Below are 17270 nucleotides of genomic sequence, written 5' to 3'. Positions count from 1 at the left end.
TTAATTGACTTATGTCAAAAGTATTATCTAGAAATGGGCGCACAAATCGGTTTGTGCTCTTTTTAGCTCTGGTAATTAACTGTTACTCTATGGTTTTACTCGATAGACGTAACTAACAAATTATAATAATGTTTCGTTCACAGACTAATCCTACTTTGGTGATATTCGATAATAGTTAATGGTTCTCGGTATGCAGTAAGTGCCTTTACAAATAATTTCATTTTATACGCAATAGAATTAAACATAAAATTATTTGCTTGTTACTTTGGCAGCGTTGGGCAGTGATTTTTTGGTTAGTCCAAGTGGTTTTTGAGGGCTGATGTTTTATAGCTGTATTTTGCGAAAAAGAAACACCGAAATGAGAAAATATGAATAATTTATAAATAATGGAATGGACTTCTATTTTCTCCCATGTTATCTGTAATTAAACGCACAGATTAAAAACGAGAAAGATTAAAAATATCGCGATATTTCTTAAAAAGTATTGATTTTCTAATTTGTAATTGGCGCTATTTTATATTGTTTTACACAATATACTCGTAAATTTAACATCGTTTGTTTATGATAAAATAGATTTATTTAAGAGAGAACTTACTTTTTTTTCTTAACTTTATGATATTTATCGTTCAGATTAGAAACCGATTTACTAAAACGCTTTTTAAAGTGAAAATTGTATAATATTGTTATAGAAGTTACCACACTGCTTACTACTTTTGTTATGTGATTTTGTTTAATAGAATATTAAGAAATTATTAAAGGAAATTCAATTACAGTCTTGTTGTTTTCTTTTATCCCTTTTCTCATACTTTAAACAATATGATTCTTGAAATTACGGATTATTAAGGATATCATATGGAAATAAATCCTCTTATAATTATATATATATATATCATCCTTACTTCTCTATTTATTTACCTATTTAATACGAATTCATAAAAGCGTTATGATAAGGAAGCTTTTCCACCAGAGGTGTGCTATGCTATGTTGCTGTGGATTTGATATCCACCAATCATATTAATTGATGCACATAGCTAAGCACTGATGTAAACGGATTCAGCCAAATACGTTTTTAATATGAAATAATGCGTACTGTCACGAGTCTTGTCACCCGCTACGCGCGGAGCCTACTATTGATACTTCGCATAGCTCGAGCATCGTATCTTCATAGCATATCAGCTTACTTGCACCGCTACATACCTTAATAGTATGAGTGGAAACGGTCACATAGTTTCACAGCATATCTATTACGTTTTCACAGCATTGCTGCATGCACATCTCTGGTGGAAAAACACCCTAATTTTTGTTCGATAAATAGATATTACCATAAAACAATTATAAATCTTGATGATATACTTAGCTGGTAATGATTGCTGCGAATATAAATATTATTTAAATACTCTTTCAGTTTTAAATACGTGAAGGAAGTTCTCTTCATATTATATTGATTGCTGAATAGGAGCCATGAGGTTAGTATTGGTTATATTTTTTTATCTTTACAAATAATAATAAAATAAAACAACATTTTTCGTATAAGTATATCATCCTGTGATATCATAATATTGCATTAGAATATAATAAGGAAAACACAGAAGGAAAATAATCTGCGGTAAACACGGAATATTGTTGGTTGCCATAGATACTAGAGTTTCTTTGTGACGTTTACGGTTTACAAACGTTTACTTTACGTCAAACTTTGAAGAATCATCACAGAGAACTGAAATCAGTATTACGAAGCAAAAATATTAATTTCATTTAATTCGCTTATTTGTTATAGTTTATATTAGTATAATTGTTTATTTGTGATCAAATCACTATAAAATTCAGTATAATATCTGCTAAATAAGATAATGAAGTACTAGTGATTGATTCAGTGGGCAGTATAGAATAAGGTAAGTTCAAAAGTTAGCGGTTGTAACTTTTAGTAAGTCACAGCTGTACGCTGATTGTGATGTTTGTATTATATAAGTTAAAATGATTTTATTGAGGACTATAACAAATTTTGGTGCACATCGAATATCACTGCATATAACGGGTAAACGACCAATCTATTTATGTTTCGACCGCTACATTAGTTAATTGTCATCGTTTGCATATTTAATTAGGTTATGTATGTTTATTCAATACTCAAGCTTGACCCATAAACATACTTACACCTTTCCATGTATTAAAAAAATTATATTCTAATGTGCACAAACTCCTTTTTTTGTAAACCAAATACATTCGCAACCAATATAAACAGCTAAAATCTTGATATAAATTTATAAAGAATAGAAAAAATTCGATCACGAGGCGGGACTCGAACCCGCATCCTTCGCGCCATTCCGGGGCGGATGCCTGACCAACTCAGCCACTCGTGACCCGCCAGAGCAATCGAATTTATTCTATTCTTTCAGTTTTATGTGTCTGAAGGGACACACCGCGCGCCATCTATTGAGATGATTAACAACCATTTCAACCAATATGAAGCACTTTTCAGTGAATACAATATTGTAACGATGGAACACGACCTTTTTTGTTGCGGGTCACGAGTGGCTGAGTTGGTCAGGCATCCGCCCCGGAATGGCGCGAAGGATGCGGGTTCGAGTCCCGCCTCGTGATCGAATTTTTTCTATTCTTTATAAATTTATATTTATAAAGCATTTGAATGCCATAAAACCAAAAATATAAATTCAATAAAATCTTGATGTTGGAAATTTATCATATATGTTTTCTTCAATATACCACAACATTTAACTCAATATAAATCTCGCAACTATACGCCTTTCAGTGTGCAGGATGTCGAGTGCATCCATCAAGTTCCGTTGGGGTCTGAGCGCGTCAGACCCTGAGCAGGCTCCAGTGCTGTTTGTGGGACAGCCAGCGCACCTGAATGCGCTGTCTTGGCAAGATGTGCGCTGTAAATTGGAGCCTAGGGTTACTGAAGAGGTATGTTATAATATAACATGTTATTTTTCAAGGCACTATTGTGTCAATAGGCTAATGAGTTGAAAACAGAGCAGTATTTAGAATTTTTGTAAGAAATTTTATTAAAAGTTTACTCCAAGACTTATGGGTTAAGAGAACTGAACTGAACATTTTTGACAGTATTTGTTTTATTACTACGAAGCATATATATAAGATCATCTTAATCTTGTTAGTTTTCAAACCAAAAATAATGTAAATGTAAACAAAACTTCTGGCTTTTAGTTATTAATACATAATATATATTATCTTTTCACATGTAGGTAATTCCAACAATTTGTCAAATCCATACTAATATTATAAATGCGAAAGTAACTCTGTCTGTCTGTCTGTTACTCAATCACGCCTTAACTACTGAACCAATTTGCATGAAATTTGGTATAGAGATATTTTGATACCCGAGAAAGGACATAGGATAGGTTTTATCCCTGAAATCCTACGGGAACAGGTTTTTCTTTGAAAACGCGGGCGAAGCCACGGGCGGAAAGCTAGTTAATTATAATTGAAAAATCTTATCTATCTGATTATGTAACAGCTAAGTATTCAATAAACATGTTTATTCCATGTGTGCATAAATCTTATAATTTTATGTGATAATAAAATTGTTAAGACAAAGTTAATGCTGTAAATCAATTCAAATTAAAATTTTATGTTCTATTGTAAAACAGGACTTTTACAGGTAATAAAAATAATGCATGATGGAAAGGGTTTTCTTTTTATTTATTTATATTAGCTGTAAAAACTAAAAACATTATTCTCTCAACTCTAAAGTACTGTAAACTAATTATTATAAGTACCATGGAGACAGATGCTTAAAGAGAGATATATAACTGAGATATATATCTATACTAATATTATAAAGAGGAAAGGTTTGTATGTATGTATGGTTTTCACGCATAAACTACTGGACCGATTTTGATGAAATTTGGCACAGATAATCTTTAGACCCTGAGAAAGAACATAGGCTACCTTTTATTGCGAAATATGTACCACGGGCGAAGCCGGGGCGGACCGCTAGTCAATAATATTTTCTAAATTGCCCAACTCAATCTAACTATGAAAATACAAAACAAACACCCAACAGAAAAGAAGTAGTTGAATATAAGTAGTATGTCACAAGATAGTATATTCATAAATATCTGTATTTATTCTTATTTCTTCTTTTGACTTTTTTTTAACAATTTTCAAAATAAAATTTATCATAATATGTACTTAAATGAAACTCAATTGAAGTTGATTTTATGTTTTATTTATAAGAATGATGTACAGAACCTGCTTTCCACAAATAAGGTTAAACCCTAACAACATATTCAATGATACTTGAGCAAAACATAAAAAAAAATTGGTTGTCTGTAAAGTCGGTTTACTGACGATAGTTGAACGTGACAATGTCCGATTGTGCTTGCACTTCAAGCCACATATGTAACGCCTCAGAGCGAGGTAACGCCGCATGAGTCATGTTTTTTCGTGCGTGCAGCCGGCTCTATCGAATTATAAGACGTTGTCACGTCAAAAGTAATACATAAAACATAAAATATAAATTGTCATAAGGTCTGGCGTCGCGGCCTCTCAGTAACGTCCCCCGGGGACACATCCGAGCTCTGGCCCCGCGGAGCCACGGTGGGGTTACTCCCCCCACGTCGGTCGCGACACACGGCGCCGTCTCGCAACCACGCTCTGGCGAAGATCGTGAAGTCAGCGCTGCGGTCTGCTGCGGAGGAGTATATTGTTGTGAGTTACGATTTAATTTTGTTTATAATCTGTATTTTATTTGCAATTATTAATAATTATTTCTAATAACTAACAATTTCAAATGAATGTTATTTATTAGAAATAACTTGAAACAACTTTGAAATAATTTGAAAAAAGAAAAGTTAATATTTTTAGACACATCAATTTAGAGAATTTGATGTAATAATAATATAAGAATCGGCATACCCATTAGTTAGAATCGATGGTTTATAAAAAAATGATTGTTTTCACTCCACTGCAATGTGAAAGAAAGACAAGTGAAAGAAACACCATTTATTTATTTATAATGTTAAATTAAACTAATTATTAATATAAAACTTACCTAAAAACGTTTTTATTCATGTTTATGAAATCATTTTTTAAAACTACCTCCAATATATTAGTGAGGATGTAAACGAGGATGATCAGGATATAAACGAGGATGATAAGGATATTAACGAGGATGATATGCATATTGTCAAGGATGTTAAGTCTATTCAAACACCCCAAACCAACAGCTGGTATGCCGCAAACGCGACGTGCTAGCCAGCGCCGCGGCGATAGCCCGCTCGGTGCCGCACTACACAGCGCGCTCGCCGACCGCCCCGCTCGCGCCGGCCGACAGCCCGCCGCCCGCCAGCCGCGCTCTCACCGTCGAGATATGCGTCGCCGGGGATGGTGAGTGGGGATGGGGATGGGGATGATGTACACACGTGATGAGAGAAGGAGATGTGTGTGACCTTTCCAACAAAAAAAGAATGGTCCAAATCGGTTCATAAATAACGAAGATATGTGCTAATGTATATGCGTTCGAATTGAAAAACTTTCCCCTTTTTTTAAGCGGCAAAATTGTATTATGCGTTGTGGTAACTATAATATAAAATTCACAACAATAATTTCACGACAGAAACGTACAATAATGCCTCATTCTTTCTTATAAGCTCCATTGCACAAATAGTTATCAATAATAATAAATAAAAATCTCTTCCTTGGTTGGAAATTGTAAACAACCATTAAAAAATCTTGAATTATAATATCATTTATAGGAAATATTGAACCAAAAAACATATTTTCGCTTATAGAGGGTGATTCAGAAGACGAGGGCGTCGGTCCGACTGAGCCAGCGTTGACAGATGGTACTCTATCTAACGAGGAACTCAGCACTATACAGGATGTAGCGGATGCTGTGAGATTGGCCGCTAAGATAACGGACACGCCCGCTAATATTATGGACGTAGACGCTTTTATTGAGGTTTGTGTAAAATGTGAAATAAATTATAAAATTACAAATTTATAGATGGCCTATATTAAGCTAATTATGAAGTAGTATAGGATACAATGTTAATAATTTAAATTTGTATTGAGATAAATCATCTATATGGAGTAATTATAAAATAGATTATAATGTGTTATTTACATAATATTATAGGGAGTACAACTGGACACATCACCAAAATAATAAGTTGCATACCATACTAGTTGAAAATCGTTACTAGCTTTTTTCATTTACATTTAGTAGTGCTGTATTATAATAAAACAACATTTAAATTCTATTACATATTTACAGTTTGAGTCTGTTCAAGGTTGAACACTGTCGTATTTAATATGTTGTTTTTTATTATTTTTATAGGAAGCGTGCAAAGTAGCGAAGAGCCTCGACATCCCCGAACCCACGATAATCCGCGGCGAAGAGCTCGCGGAACGCGGGATGGGCGGGATCTACGGGGTTGGGAAAGCTGCGGCCAAACCTCCCGCACTCGTGGCACTATCGTACATGGCGCCCGGGGCTACGGAGACCGTGGCGTGGGTCGGCAAGGGCATCGTGTACGATACCGGCGGCTTGAGCATTAAGGCAAGGGTGAGTGGGTGTGGGGATGACGAGGATGGATGGGGATGACGGGGATGGGAGGGATGGCAGGGATTTTAGTGTGAGGATGGGGATGATAGGGCTATTTGGGGAGAGAAGTGGGATGGGTATGACGGGACGATTGGGGGGAGAAGTGGGAAGGGGATGAGTGGGATTTTAGTGTTGTGTTGTTTGGGGACGTGTTTTCTTTGTGTTTTTGTTGTGTAGTGTTGATAGCTTTAAATGTTGTATGCATTTAATTTTTAAACTGTTAAAATTCATTGTCAATCGTTAAAATTATTTTTTTACAAATTATTGAAATCATTTCATGATAAAACAACTCATAAAATTTGTTATGATTTATACAAATGAAATGCTATGGAGAAAATAATATCATAATAAAACACATGTACGCCATATTGTAGACTTATACAATTTTAATGCAAATTTAACAATTTTTTTCGCAAAAAAAAAATCACGTATTTTCCACAACAGACGTCGATGGTCGGCATGAAGGGCGACTGCGGCGGTGCGGCCGCGGTGCTCGCCGCGTTCTACACGCTCGTGCGTGCGGGGCCTAACGTGAATGTGCACGCAGTATTGTGCCTGGCAGAGAACGCTGTCGGCCCGCTGGCTACCAGGTTTATATGAGAACTAGCTTTCCGCCCGCGGCTTCGCCCGCGTTTTCAAAGAAAAACCCGTTCCCGTGGGATTTCCGGGATAAAACCTATCCTATGTGTTAATCCAAGTTACCCTCTATATGTGTGCTTAATTTCATTGTAATTGGTTTAGTAGTATTTGCGTGAAAGAGTAACAAACATCCATACATACAAACTTTCGCCTTTATAATAGTATTAGGATTAGGATATATGCATTAAATATAGCTAGACGCATAATTAAGCTAAAAAGTTGTCCGAAGCAAAACTCTGCTTGTGGACGCTCAGGCAGAGTTTTACTTCAAACAGTACACGTATTAGGCAGAGTTTTTCAATGAAATTTCATTTTCTCAACCTAGTTGTTTATAGCGCAACAATGATTATAACTTAAAACATCACGTATTGGACGTGAAATAAAATTCACAACTTTATTTTTATACTTTACACAGTACATTGTAACGACATGGTATATGGCCTTTTTATTTTAAGAAAATATAAGATCTGATAATATCAATATCTCATGTCACTTAATGCTACAAAAATGAAATAAATCAAATAATATTGTTACAGACCTGACGATATACATAAGCTGTACTCTGGACGTACCGTTGAGATCAACAATACAGATGCTGAAGGTAATTTAATTGTGATTTTTTTATAGAACAACTCTTGTTCCTTATATAAACATTAAAATAAATGTACATATGTACATAGTTATTCAGAATAATATTTTTCTATTTGCACAATAATTTATGTTACTACTAGATTTCCGCCCGCGGCTTCGCCCGCGTTTTCAAAGGAAAACCCGCATAGTTCCCGTTCCCGTGGGATTTCCAGGAAAAAAAATATCCTACATGTTAATCCAAGTTACCATCTATATGTCTGCTAAATTTCATTGTAATCGGTTCAGTAGAATTTGCGTGAAAGAGTAACAAACATCCATACTTACAAACTTTCGCCTTTATAATATTAGTAGGATATTTGTATCATTCAAATTTTATTAAAGACTTTGTAATGTTTTTTTTTTTTTATAAAGGTCGTTTGGTGCTAAGTGACGGCGTGGTGTACGCCCGTCGGGATTTGAAGGCCGATACCATCGTAGATGTTGCCACACTCACGGGGGCACAGGTGAGAAAAAAATTTTTTTTTTTTTTATATGAGCAGGAAAGTTGTGTGAATGATTTTGATTGGTTTTATTTGAAAGAAACATTTGGTATATTTAACTTGCATTTTTTTTAAATTGTTGTTCCTTTTGGGCGCAAGCGAGTACATTTCTACTAAGATACTTTATACAAGCGATGAGATTTCAATTATCTTTATTTATTATACTGTTCTTTTTTAGATTTAATTTTACTACTAAACGCAGATTTGAAGGTATACCAAATATCTTGTAACCAAGCAATATTTAAGCCTTTTTACACACCAATTTTTTTAAATTTCTCTCTCCCCAGGGCACAGCGACCGGCAAATACCACGCAGCCATAATCTCTAACAAGTCTAACTTAGAATCGGCATGTGTATCAGCGGGTCTAGTATCAGGTGACCTGGCTCACGCTTTGCCGTTCGCTCCGGAGCTGCACTTCACAGAGTTCTGCAGCCACGTGGCCGATATGAAGAACAGTGTTGCGGTGAGTAGGCATTTTTGTGGAAAAATTGAGATTTTTTGTCATTTTTCTTGATGAATCTAGTGTAATATGCTACAAATCGACGTTTTCCATCAATACACAGCGCATATCGGTAAGTATCAGTATATAGAAGTAGTGTAGCCCACAGCGGGTCTAATATCAGGTGACCTGGCTCACGCTTTGCCCTTCGCTCCGGAGCTGCACTTTACAGAGTTCTGCAGCCACGTGGCCGATATGAAGAACAGCGTCGCGGTGAGTGGAGATTTGTGAAAAAAATTGAGATTTTTTGTAAAAAAATTGAGATTTTTTGTCATTTTTGTAGTGTAATAGGTACCAAATCGAGGCTTTTTCACCAATACCGTATAGATCGGTTATATCAACATAATAAATAACTAGTCTAGGCTAGAAGCCACATATGTCAATCTATTGTGACCTGACTAAAGAAACTGTGTATCGGAATCATAAAGTATATAATATGGAACAAATCGAACTTGGCATTAAGCTATGTGTTCCATATGATTACCTAGTGTTTAATAGGATTTCTCTTGAGAGAAAAATACTTTTTTATTTATTTATTAATAAATTATTTGCAGGACCGCAACAACGCTCAACCATCTTGCGCCGGTTTGTTCATCTTGGCGCACCTCGGGTTCGACTGGACCGGCCGTTGGCTGCACGTCGATATGGCTGCGCCGGCGCATTGCGTAAGTATTTTGTTAATTTTACATTAATATTATAGAAAGATTTCATTTTTTTGCACAGAGATGATAAAATCATAAAGATAAAAGATGATAAAATCCGGTCTTGAAAATTCTCCTGGGGTTTATTTCTCATGATTTCTTAGCTGCATTTTTTCTGTTTTAATCTTTAACTTTATAAAAAACTAGCGGTCCGCCCCGGCTTCGCCCGTGGTACATATTTCGCAATAAAAGGTATCCTATGTTCTTCCTCAGGGTCTAAAGATTATCTGTGCCAAATTTTATCAAAATCGGTCCAGTAGTTTATGCGTGTAAACCATACATACATACAAACCTTTCCTCTTTATAATATTAGTATAGATAACTGTTAATTATGATTAATTTATTTTTCTCTGTAAATGACACTTCAAAATATAATTTTATTTTCAGGGCGAAAGAGCAACGGGCTACGGCGTGTGTCTCCTAACAGTGTTGTTTGGAAAGTACACTAATAGCAAACTGCTCAAGGCACTTTGCCCCGTGCGTTAGTTATACGGGGCAATTGAAGCAGGGGAATTATCAAATATTATATTGAAAAAAGATTATTAGGAAAAACTAGTAAAATTAAGATGTGTTGCGAAATGAAACTAAATAATGCTATAAAAAAATTTATAACAAAAAATTGACGTTTTTCCCCTAGCAGTTGTGAAGTACAATATTAATATGCCTTAATACCACTAAGGCCCTGCGCAGACGGCACACTTTTTGTGCGATCGAGTCTGCGGCGCACAAAAAGTCTGCATGGCGCGCAAAAAGTCGGTCACGGATTTTTAACAGACTCAACGCACACGACGCACATCTTCGATCATTTTGTCGGCAGAGCTGTAGGGACGTAGACGCTATGGAAATCGTGCAGAGATCGCGAAGTATTATTTTGTACATGAAGTACAGAAAAAGAAAAAGAAATAGAGAATTTTGGGTACATCCTATACTTTCGGAAAGCCATGATAATAGATCGCGTGCGTTACGTCCACCCCTAGCAAATGCAGATTGCCGACTAAAGTGTGCGCCGTCTGCGTTAGCGCGCGTTGAAGCAAACGTTCAATTCTTTTCACACACTTTTTGTGCGGAGCGGCGCGCCGCGGCGCGGTGCGGTCTGCCCGAATTACACGGATTTTTTGTGCGCCGGACTTTTTGCACGTCGTGTGCGTTACTGCATATAATTTCATAGGTTCTATTTTCACAGACTAAAAAGTGCGTCACGGATAGTCTGTCGTCTGCGCAGGGCCTAAAGATAAATTTTGCTTTTTATCAAATGTTCAAACAATTTAACACTGTCATATAGTTTTTGTTTTAAATCTATCTAAATTCAAAACCTTTTCTTTTCTTTTAAAAATTAATGAAATATTCTGAAAAAAACATTAAATTTAACATGAAATGATTTAATAATAGTAGGGGAGCCCAAGAGGGGATTTTGGGATTTACTCGAGCGCGTCAGATTACTATAAGGGACGGTACCTTAGCTATTCATTAGTACCTCTAGTCAATATGAGCAGTTATGGTTGGTGGGTGCGCTCAGGGGCCCCGCTGGAAAATTTGAATAATCCATAATTCCCTAAGGTTGAGCTCGAATCGTCAGATTAGCGAAATGGGGACTTCTTATATTGTAATTAACCCCCCCATATATTAATCTGACGCGCTCGAATAATATTACTTTAATTTTTTACCCTTTCTTCATAGCGATTAAATCGCCACTTAAATCGTCAGATTAACGTATACTTTTTTTCAGTGACGTCCTGGAGCATGCAAAATATCAATATCTAACGCGCTTGAGTATTTCCAAGCCAATTTTTTTCTTTTTTTAAATTAAAAAAAATCAAAAAACCCTTCCCCACCGCTAAAAGTGAAAACATTATAGGACCTTTTTTTCTCCCTATGGTCTAATCTACCAATTCTAATAGGTTCCCGTGACGCTCGAGTAAATCCACATTTAGCATCCTGGGCTCCCCTACTATAACGAAAAATCGTTACATATTGTAAAAGAATAGATTTTATATAAAAACTACAAAAAAAAATAATACTGATGTATCAACTACATTTTTTTATAACATGTCATCATAACACGAAATAAATAGATATAATAAAAAAAACTATACAATAATTAGTTTAAGCATTTAATTGTAACATTTATTATGTATTTTTTTCTTAATTTTTTTCCTTTTTATGCACTTATTTTTGTAATGGTTCTTTTATTATAAAAACTAGCTTTTCTTTAAAGAAAGGATAATCAAAATAAATGAAATGAGTACAAAATCTAATGATTTTATTCTACATATTTTAGTTATTTCATCTTTACCTACGACCTGTTAAAGTTATTCGCCAGATAACCTTATTTTTCCAATTATTTTATCTATCAGATATTAAAGTTTTCTTATCTATTCCACATTTGGTTAAATACTTAAAAAAATTCGACTTTCATTTTGATTTTATATATTTTTTCCAATTTACTGCATTTTTTATAAATTAGTTATGGATTTTCTATCAATAATGTGTGCTATAAACGACCATTGAATATTTTAATTCCTTCAATCTACTGAATATTTTCATCTATTATAGTAATAAAAAGTCGTGTTCATACATATTTGTAATAACTAACGGATACCATAACTAACATACCTCATAAAAACTTTAATAAAAGCAATAATTATGAAATAGTTGTCATAGCTGTATTTTATTATATATTAATGATTAACCATCGTGAAACACTAATTTTGTAGTATGTACCACTGTAATAACTTAGATAGTAGGTACACCGATTTTGTAACAGAGCCATTATGTAGTTTTTTAAGCTGAATAAATCATTGAAAATGTTTATTGTGTTTTATTTCTATTTTATTCAAACCCATTCCCATCTTTGCCTGTCAGTGTGAGAACGTGTGACATTTTTTATTTTATCATGACGCCTAAGATATATACAAAAAAAATACCTATTGCACGCCTCATAAGCGAAGCGTTGAGGTGGGTACTACTGTCACTTCGCGCAAAACATCCGATTTTTCAAACTTAAAATGTCTTTATGTATCATACATTGCACTTGTAAGATAATACATACACACACATATTAAGAAAAAACACTATTTTTAACGTTCATGATATTTTTGATGTCATTTTTGTTATTTAAACTAGTTAAAAAACAGTTTAAAAAAGTTCTGTCTTGGACGTCCGTGTGTCTGTATGTGCGGATCCTTTTTCTTGTTAACACGATAGCGACCGAAATACTTTACTAATCGAGTCTTTTTTTTTCTCTTACGCTTGAGTATGCTCAGGAATAGAACCCTTTCATTTTTCAGGGTCTGATTCGATGTGGTTTAATTGTTATTAAATAAACAAAAATAATAATTAATAAATATTTATTAAAAAAAAATTATGAGGCGTGCACTTTTGGATTTTCCAAATTATTTAAAATTACTTTCGAGTTTTTTGTCGACTCCTCTTGGTGGAAATGAAATTATTAATCTGTATTCACTCATTAGAATTTTTTACAAGCAAAAAATATATACATCTCGACGCCCCCCGCGAATAATCCGGTAATGACCTATTACGGGGTTTTTCATGTTATGCGTTTTTCGGCATCTAGAAGTTAAAATACACCATGTAAATTTTTTTCAGAATTTTTCTATCTTTATTTACGAAGATATGAAAAATTACGCGTATATTCCATAAAATAACATTAAAATGTATTTTAAACGAATAATATGGTTTTAGATCTTTACGAAAAATAATATCAATATGCTTCGACAGTAAACATTGTTACGATATTATTCGGGTAAATAGTTTTCTACATTATTTAAGTAAGTGCTAGTACAGGCTTATTCGGGGTTTTATTAAGAAATCGATTTCCAGATATATTCATTATGGAGTGCAAGTATGCAAGGTATTGGTATGTAAGGTAATATGCAAGGTATAAACACTTTCTATTACTGAGCAAATGATTTACACGGCCTTAGAAAAATTAAAAGAGATGAAAGTTTGATAGATAAACGAGGCAGGCATCAGAATAGACCACATCGAAACCTTCATCTTCATTAGATGCTGGTCGTCCGACTCAGGTTCTACCTGCTGCCCACAATTATAAGCCCCCATCAGTATGGCTTCATGCCACAGAGGAGCACCGAGGACGCCCTCTATATACTGGTGGGCCACATCAGAAATAAGAGGGAGGAGAAGAAGATTTCTGTTGTGGTATTTCTGGACATAAAGGGAGCCTTCGACAGCGCCTGGTGGCCAGTCATAAAGGTGCGGTTGGCCGAAGATGGGTGTCCGGGGAACGTAAGGCGCAGACATGTGCCCTGCTCTCGACACGAAAATTAAAATTTGACATGCCACGACTTGTAATGGGGAGTGTGGACATCCAATATTTCGAAAGTATTAAGATACTGAGCCTTACTATTGATGGCGGCCTGATATTGACCGAAACGTCGGGAGCGTTTGCAAAAAGGCAATCGCCCGTTATAAGCTATTAGCAAGAGCAGCTAGGGTAAATTGGGGGCTTAACTCCCAAGTAGTTAAGACTATATATATCGCAGTTATAGAACCGACTATCTTGTATGCATCAGCAGCGTGGGCACCCACTACGGAAAAGATGGGGGTCCAAAAGAGGCTTAACACCGTTCAACGGGGTTTTGCCCAGAAGATCTGCAGAGCATATCAGACTGTCTCCCTGAACTCTGCGATGCTGTTGGCTGGGATTCTCCCTCTTGACCTCAGGATACTCGAAGCTTCGAGGCTTTATGAGATCAAGAGGGGTGTGTCGCACCCGGCGGTGTTGAGGGACAGGGAGGTGGAACGAATGGCTCTTGCGATTGAGGACCCACATTCAGCAGAGCAGGTAGAGCTGGGGCTCGGCTTGATAAATGAGGACACCTATGCTGACGTGGTTAACAGCCACGTCCACAGGGTCTATACGGACGGCAGCAAGATTGAGGGTCGAGTCGGAGCCGCCTTTTCCGTATGGAAAGGTGATGCCGAACAAAGGCCATTAAGCTTGCGTTGCCACCGTATTGTACCGTCTATCAGGCTGAGCTCCTAGCGCTCAAAAGAGCAGTAGACATAGCCTGCAAGAGTGGAGCGGCAAAGGTCGGTGTCCTTATTGACTCCAGATCGGCGCTCCAGGCGGTTACCCTGAGTTCCCCTCATCCCCTGACTGTACAAACACGGACTGCCCTTCGAAAAGCTGCATTGCAGAGGCGGGAGGTCTCCCTGTTTTGGATTAAGGCGCACGCAGGGCGGGGAACGAACGGGCAGACGAGTTAGCCAAGGAGGCCGCTCTGGGGTTGAGGAGGAAACCGGATTACGATCTGTATCCTGTTTCATTCGTCAAGCGTATTTTGAGACAGGCTACGATCAGCGAATGGGATAGGAGATACGATGTAGGAGGAACGGCCGGAGTCACGAAGCTCTTTTTCCCAAGCGCTGCTGCTGCATAGAAGGTAGTCGGGAAAAAGACATCACACACCACACCACACAAGTACTGACTGGTCACGGTAGATTCGCATTCTGTGAGGTTCTGATGAGGATTCTGATTAAATTTTTAACTGTAATAGGACCATAGTATAATTTTCATGATTATGTAATCATGTGTAATAGTCGTGTCTTCAGTGCAGTGTCTATTTTTTATAATAATAATAATAACTATCGTGTTTTGTGAAACAATCCAAAGTTGTTTCATTTACTAAAATGTCCTGTATTTCATAAAATATACTATAATAATCATCAAATAATACTTAAGTAAACTATTCGAATAAACAGTAATAGTTATAACAATAAAATGTACGTTACTGTTAAACAATCGAATAACCAAATAATAGATTTTTACAAATGTTCAGTATACAAAACAAATAACACGAATATTAGCGCAACAAGATATTACTGTTGCCGTCGAAAATATAAATTTACACGAACAATATCGTAAGTGACATTACTGACCAGAGCTTGACCTACACTAGTATAGTAAAATGCATCCAGCTAAATTATAACGAAGCCCTTGGGACTACTTAAATTTTGTTGAAATAACCAGATAGCTGAAAAAATTAGCTTCCATATGCGATATTAAAAGTCTCTGATACTTTTTGTTTAATGGAGTTATTAAGGAAAAATGGTTTTTTATTTTTCCTGAACATTTTCACTTTTACGATTACCGGATTATTCGCGGGGGGCGTCGATCTATAAAATAGCTTTACATTTACTGCACTTGACTCACTATAGTAATTTATCCTTTAAAATTTTAATTTTATAGACATACATCTATATGAGGAAACTGAACTCCATAAATTTGTTTATTCAAACGATAAATTCAATTATTTACCACTGCCTTAACTGCACTGCACTGGTTCGAAAAGTGATTTAGCTACAGAGAACCAAAGAAACTCTGAAGTCGCTCCTTGAAAATAAATTTATAGTGGAATGTAAGTTATAATGTGAAATTAAGTGACACACCACCAAGTATACAAAATTTATCATTTAAAATAATGATGCCAGATATGTACCTCGTAGTTCATATTATAATATTACGGTTAAAATCTAAAATCGGACCAATTGTTTTTACGTGATTTACGCAAATATAAAAACAGACAATCAAACAATAAAAAAAATCTAAACGTAGGTACATTTTAGTAATCTTTATAATATACAAAATTGAATACTTATGTAGACAACACTATTTTTTCCAGATATATTGCGATTTGTGGTGGTATGGATTTTTGCAGGCACTTAGTGCAATTACTGCCTCCGGGCTCCGTATTAATATAGTTTTAGTTTTTATAAACAAACTGTACGTTAAGTATATTTTTTGAAAGAGCCTGGTGGTGGGATTGAGTACAAAATAATTATCAAAGGTAAGGTGGATAGGGTGGGAAAATGAAACAAGAAATTCATTTGGTTACTTTTATTTACCAGTCAGTATTAAAATTGGATATGCAATCCATGCGTATAATATAAAAGCGATCATTCCTGAGTCTTGTACACAATACGATCTAAAATTTTGACTTGGTCTTTTAAATACAAAAGATAAATGCACTTATGCCTTACACATGGCAACATTATAAGTTTTTGGCAATTTCATACACGCGGTAAATTGCACGTTTTGTTAAAAACTAAAATCTTTATTTTAAAATCGATCAATAAATATAAATAAAAAATAATCATCCAATTTTAAAAAAATAATCTAGTCTTCGACATGATAAAAATAAATTGATGTTACAGTTTTAAACTATGAATCGTAGAAATATAAATATTTTTAATTAAAATTTTGTGTCACCTAGTCTAAGTCTAGATTTAAATTAGTAGAAAATATTGTAAAAAGTCTACGAGCAATTTTTTAGCTTTTAAATAATACCACAACCTTAATTTACGCAAGGTCGTTTCTAACAATACTGTAAAGTACAAAAAGTGTGTATATTATTCAAATAAAATTCAGTCATGCGATTGTGGTAATGTCTAGGCGGATTCAGTTCATAAATCCCTGATTCCGGTTCCGTAATTTGCGCCTCCAGCCCTGTTCAAAGCGTCCTTAAACTGATCAATATCAATTTCAGACTGACTCTCCAACTGTAATTCCACAGCAAAGTTCTGAAATGAGAAAAATACAATTTTAATCAATTATTATGAAACATTCAAATAAATCGTTTTATTATTGTTGTAGTAGAAGAGCCGCATTTTAAAACTCTATTATCTATGCTCGGCATGTGACAGTCTGTGTCACGCTTTGGCGGGAAGT

General features: G+C 35.4%; 2 protein-coding genes across 5 annotated transcripts in view; one reads left to right on the top strand and one right to left on the bottom strand.

Moving 5' to 3' along the window:
• Positions 1 to 1668: 1668 nt before the first annotated feature.
• Positions 1669 to 10231, top strand: grsm (probable aminopeptidase NPEPL1 granny smith protein). Of its 3 annotated transcripts, none has more exons than XM_089711010.1 (12): positions 1669 to 1889; positions 2768 to 2925; positions 4513 to 4692; positions 5211 to 5370; positions 5775 to 5944; positions 6323 to 6550; positions 7034 to 7179; positions 7765 to 7829; positions 8231 to 8322; positions 8646 to 8822; positions 9413 to 9523; positions 9947 to 10231. In XM_089711010.1, exons 2-12 carry the CDS (start codon positions 2776 to 2778, stop codon positions 10043 to 10045), a joined length of 1578 nt encoding a protein of 525 aa, XP_089567136.1. In that variant the 5' UTR covers positions 1669 to 1889; positions 2768 to 2775; the 3' UTR covers positions 10046 to 10231. The 3 variants fall into 3 exon arrangements, with proteins under 3 accessions (XP_089567136.1, XP_089567135.1, XP_089567134.1); XM_089711009.1 differs by lacking the exon at positions 1669 to 1889 and adding an exon at positions 1898 to 2032 and having other exon boundaries at positions 6323 to 6544; XM_089711008.1 differs by lacking the exon at positions 1669 to 1889 and adding an exon at positions 1899 to 2032.
• A 6193-nt stretch (positions 10232 to 16424) lies between these two features.
• Positions 16425 to 17270, bottom strand: part of LOC149477507 (coactosin-like protein) — a 31888-nt gene continuing 31042 nt past the window's right edge. For both annotated transcript variants that reach the window (XM_089710514.1, XM_089710515.1), the window contains exon 5: positions 16425 to 17122. In XM_089710514.1, the coding sequence (XP_089566640.1) occupies positions 17006 to 17122 (117 nt within the window). In that variant the 3' untranslated portion in view covers positions 16425 to 17005. The remainder of the gene's footprint in view (positions 17123 to 17270) is intronic.

Source organism: Colias philodice, chromosome 25 (genome assembly GCF_061535455.1).
Source record: "Colias philodice isolate Cphi_HAF_F1 chromosome 25, ilColPhil1 Martin Lab GWU primary, whole genome shotgun sequence".
Lineage (NCBI taxonomy): Eukaryota > Metazoa > Arthropoda > Insecta > Lepidoptera > Pieridae > Colias > Colias philodice.
Note: the sequence above shows the minus strand (reverse complement) of the source record. Positions and strands in the feature narration are given on the sequence as shown.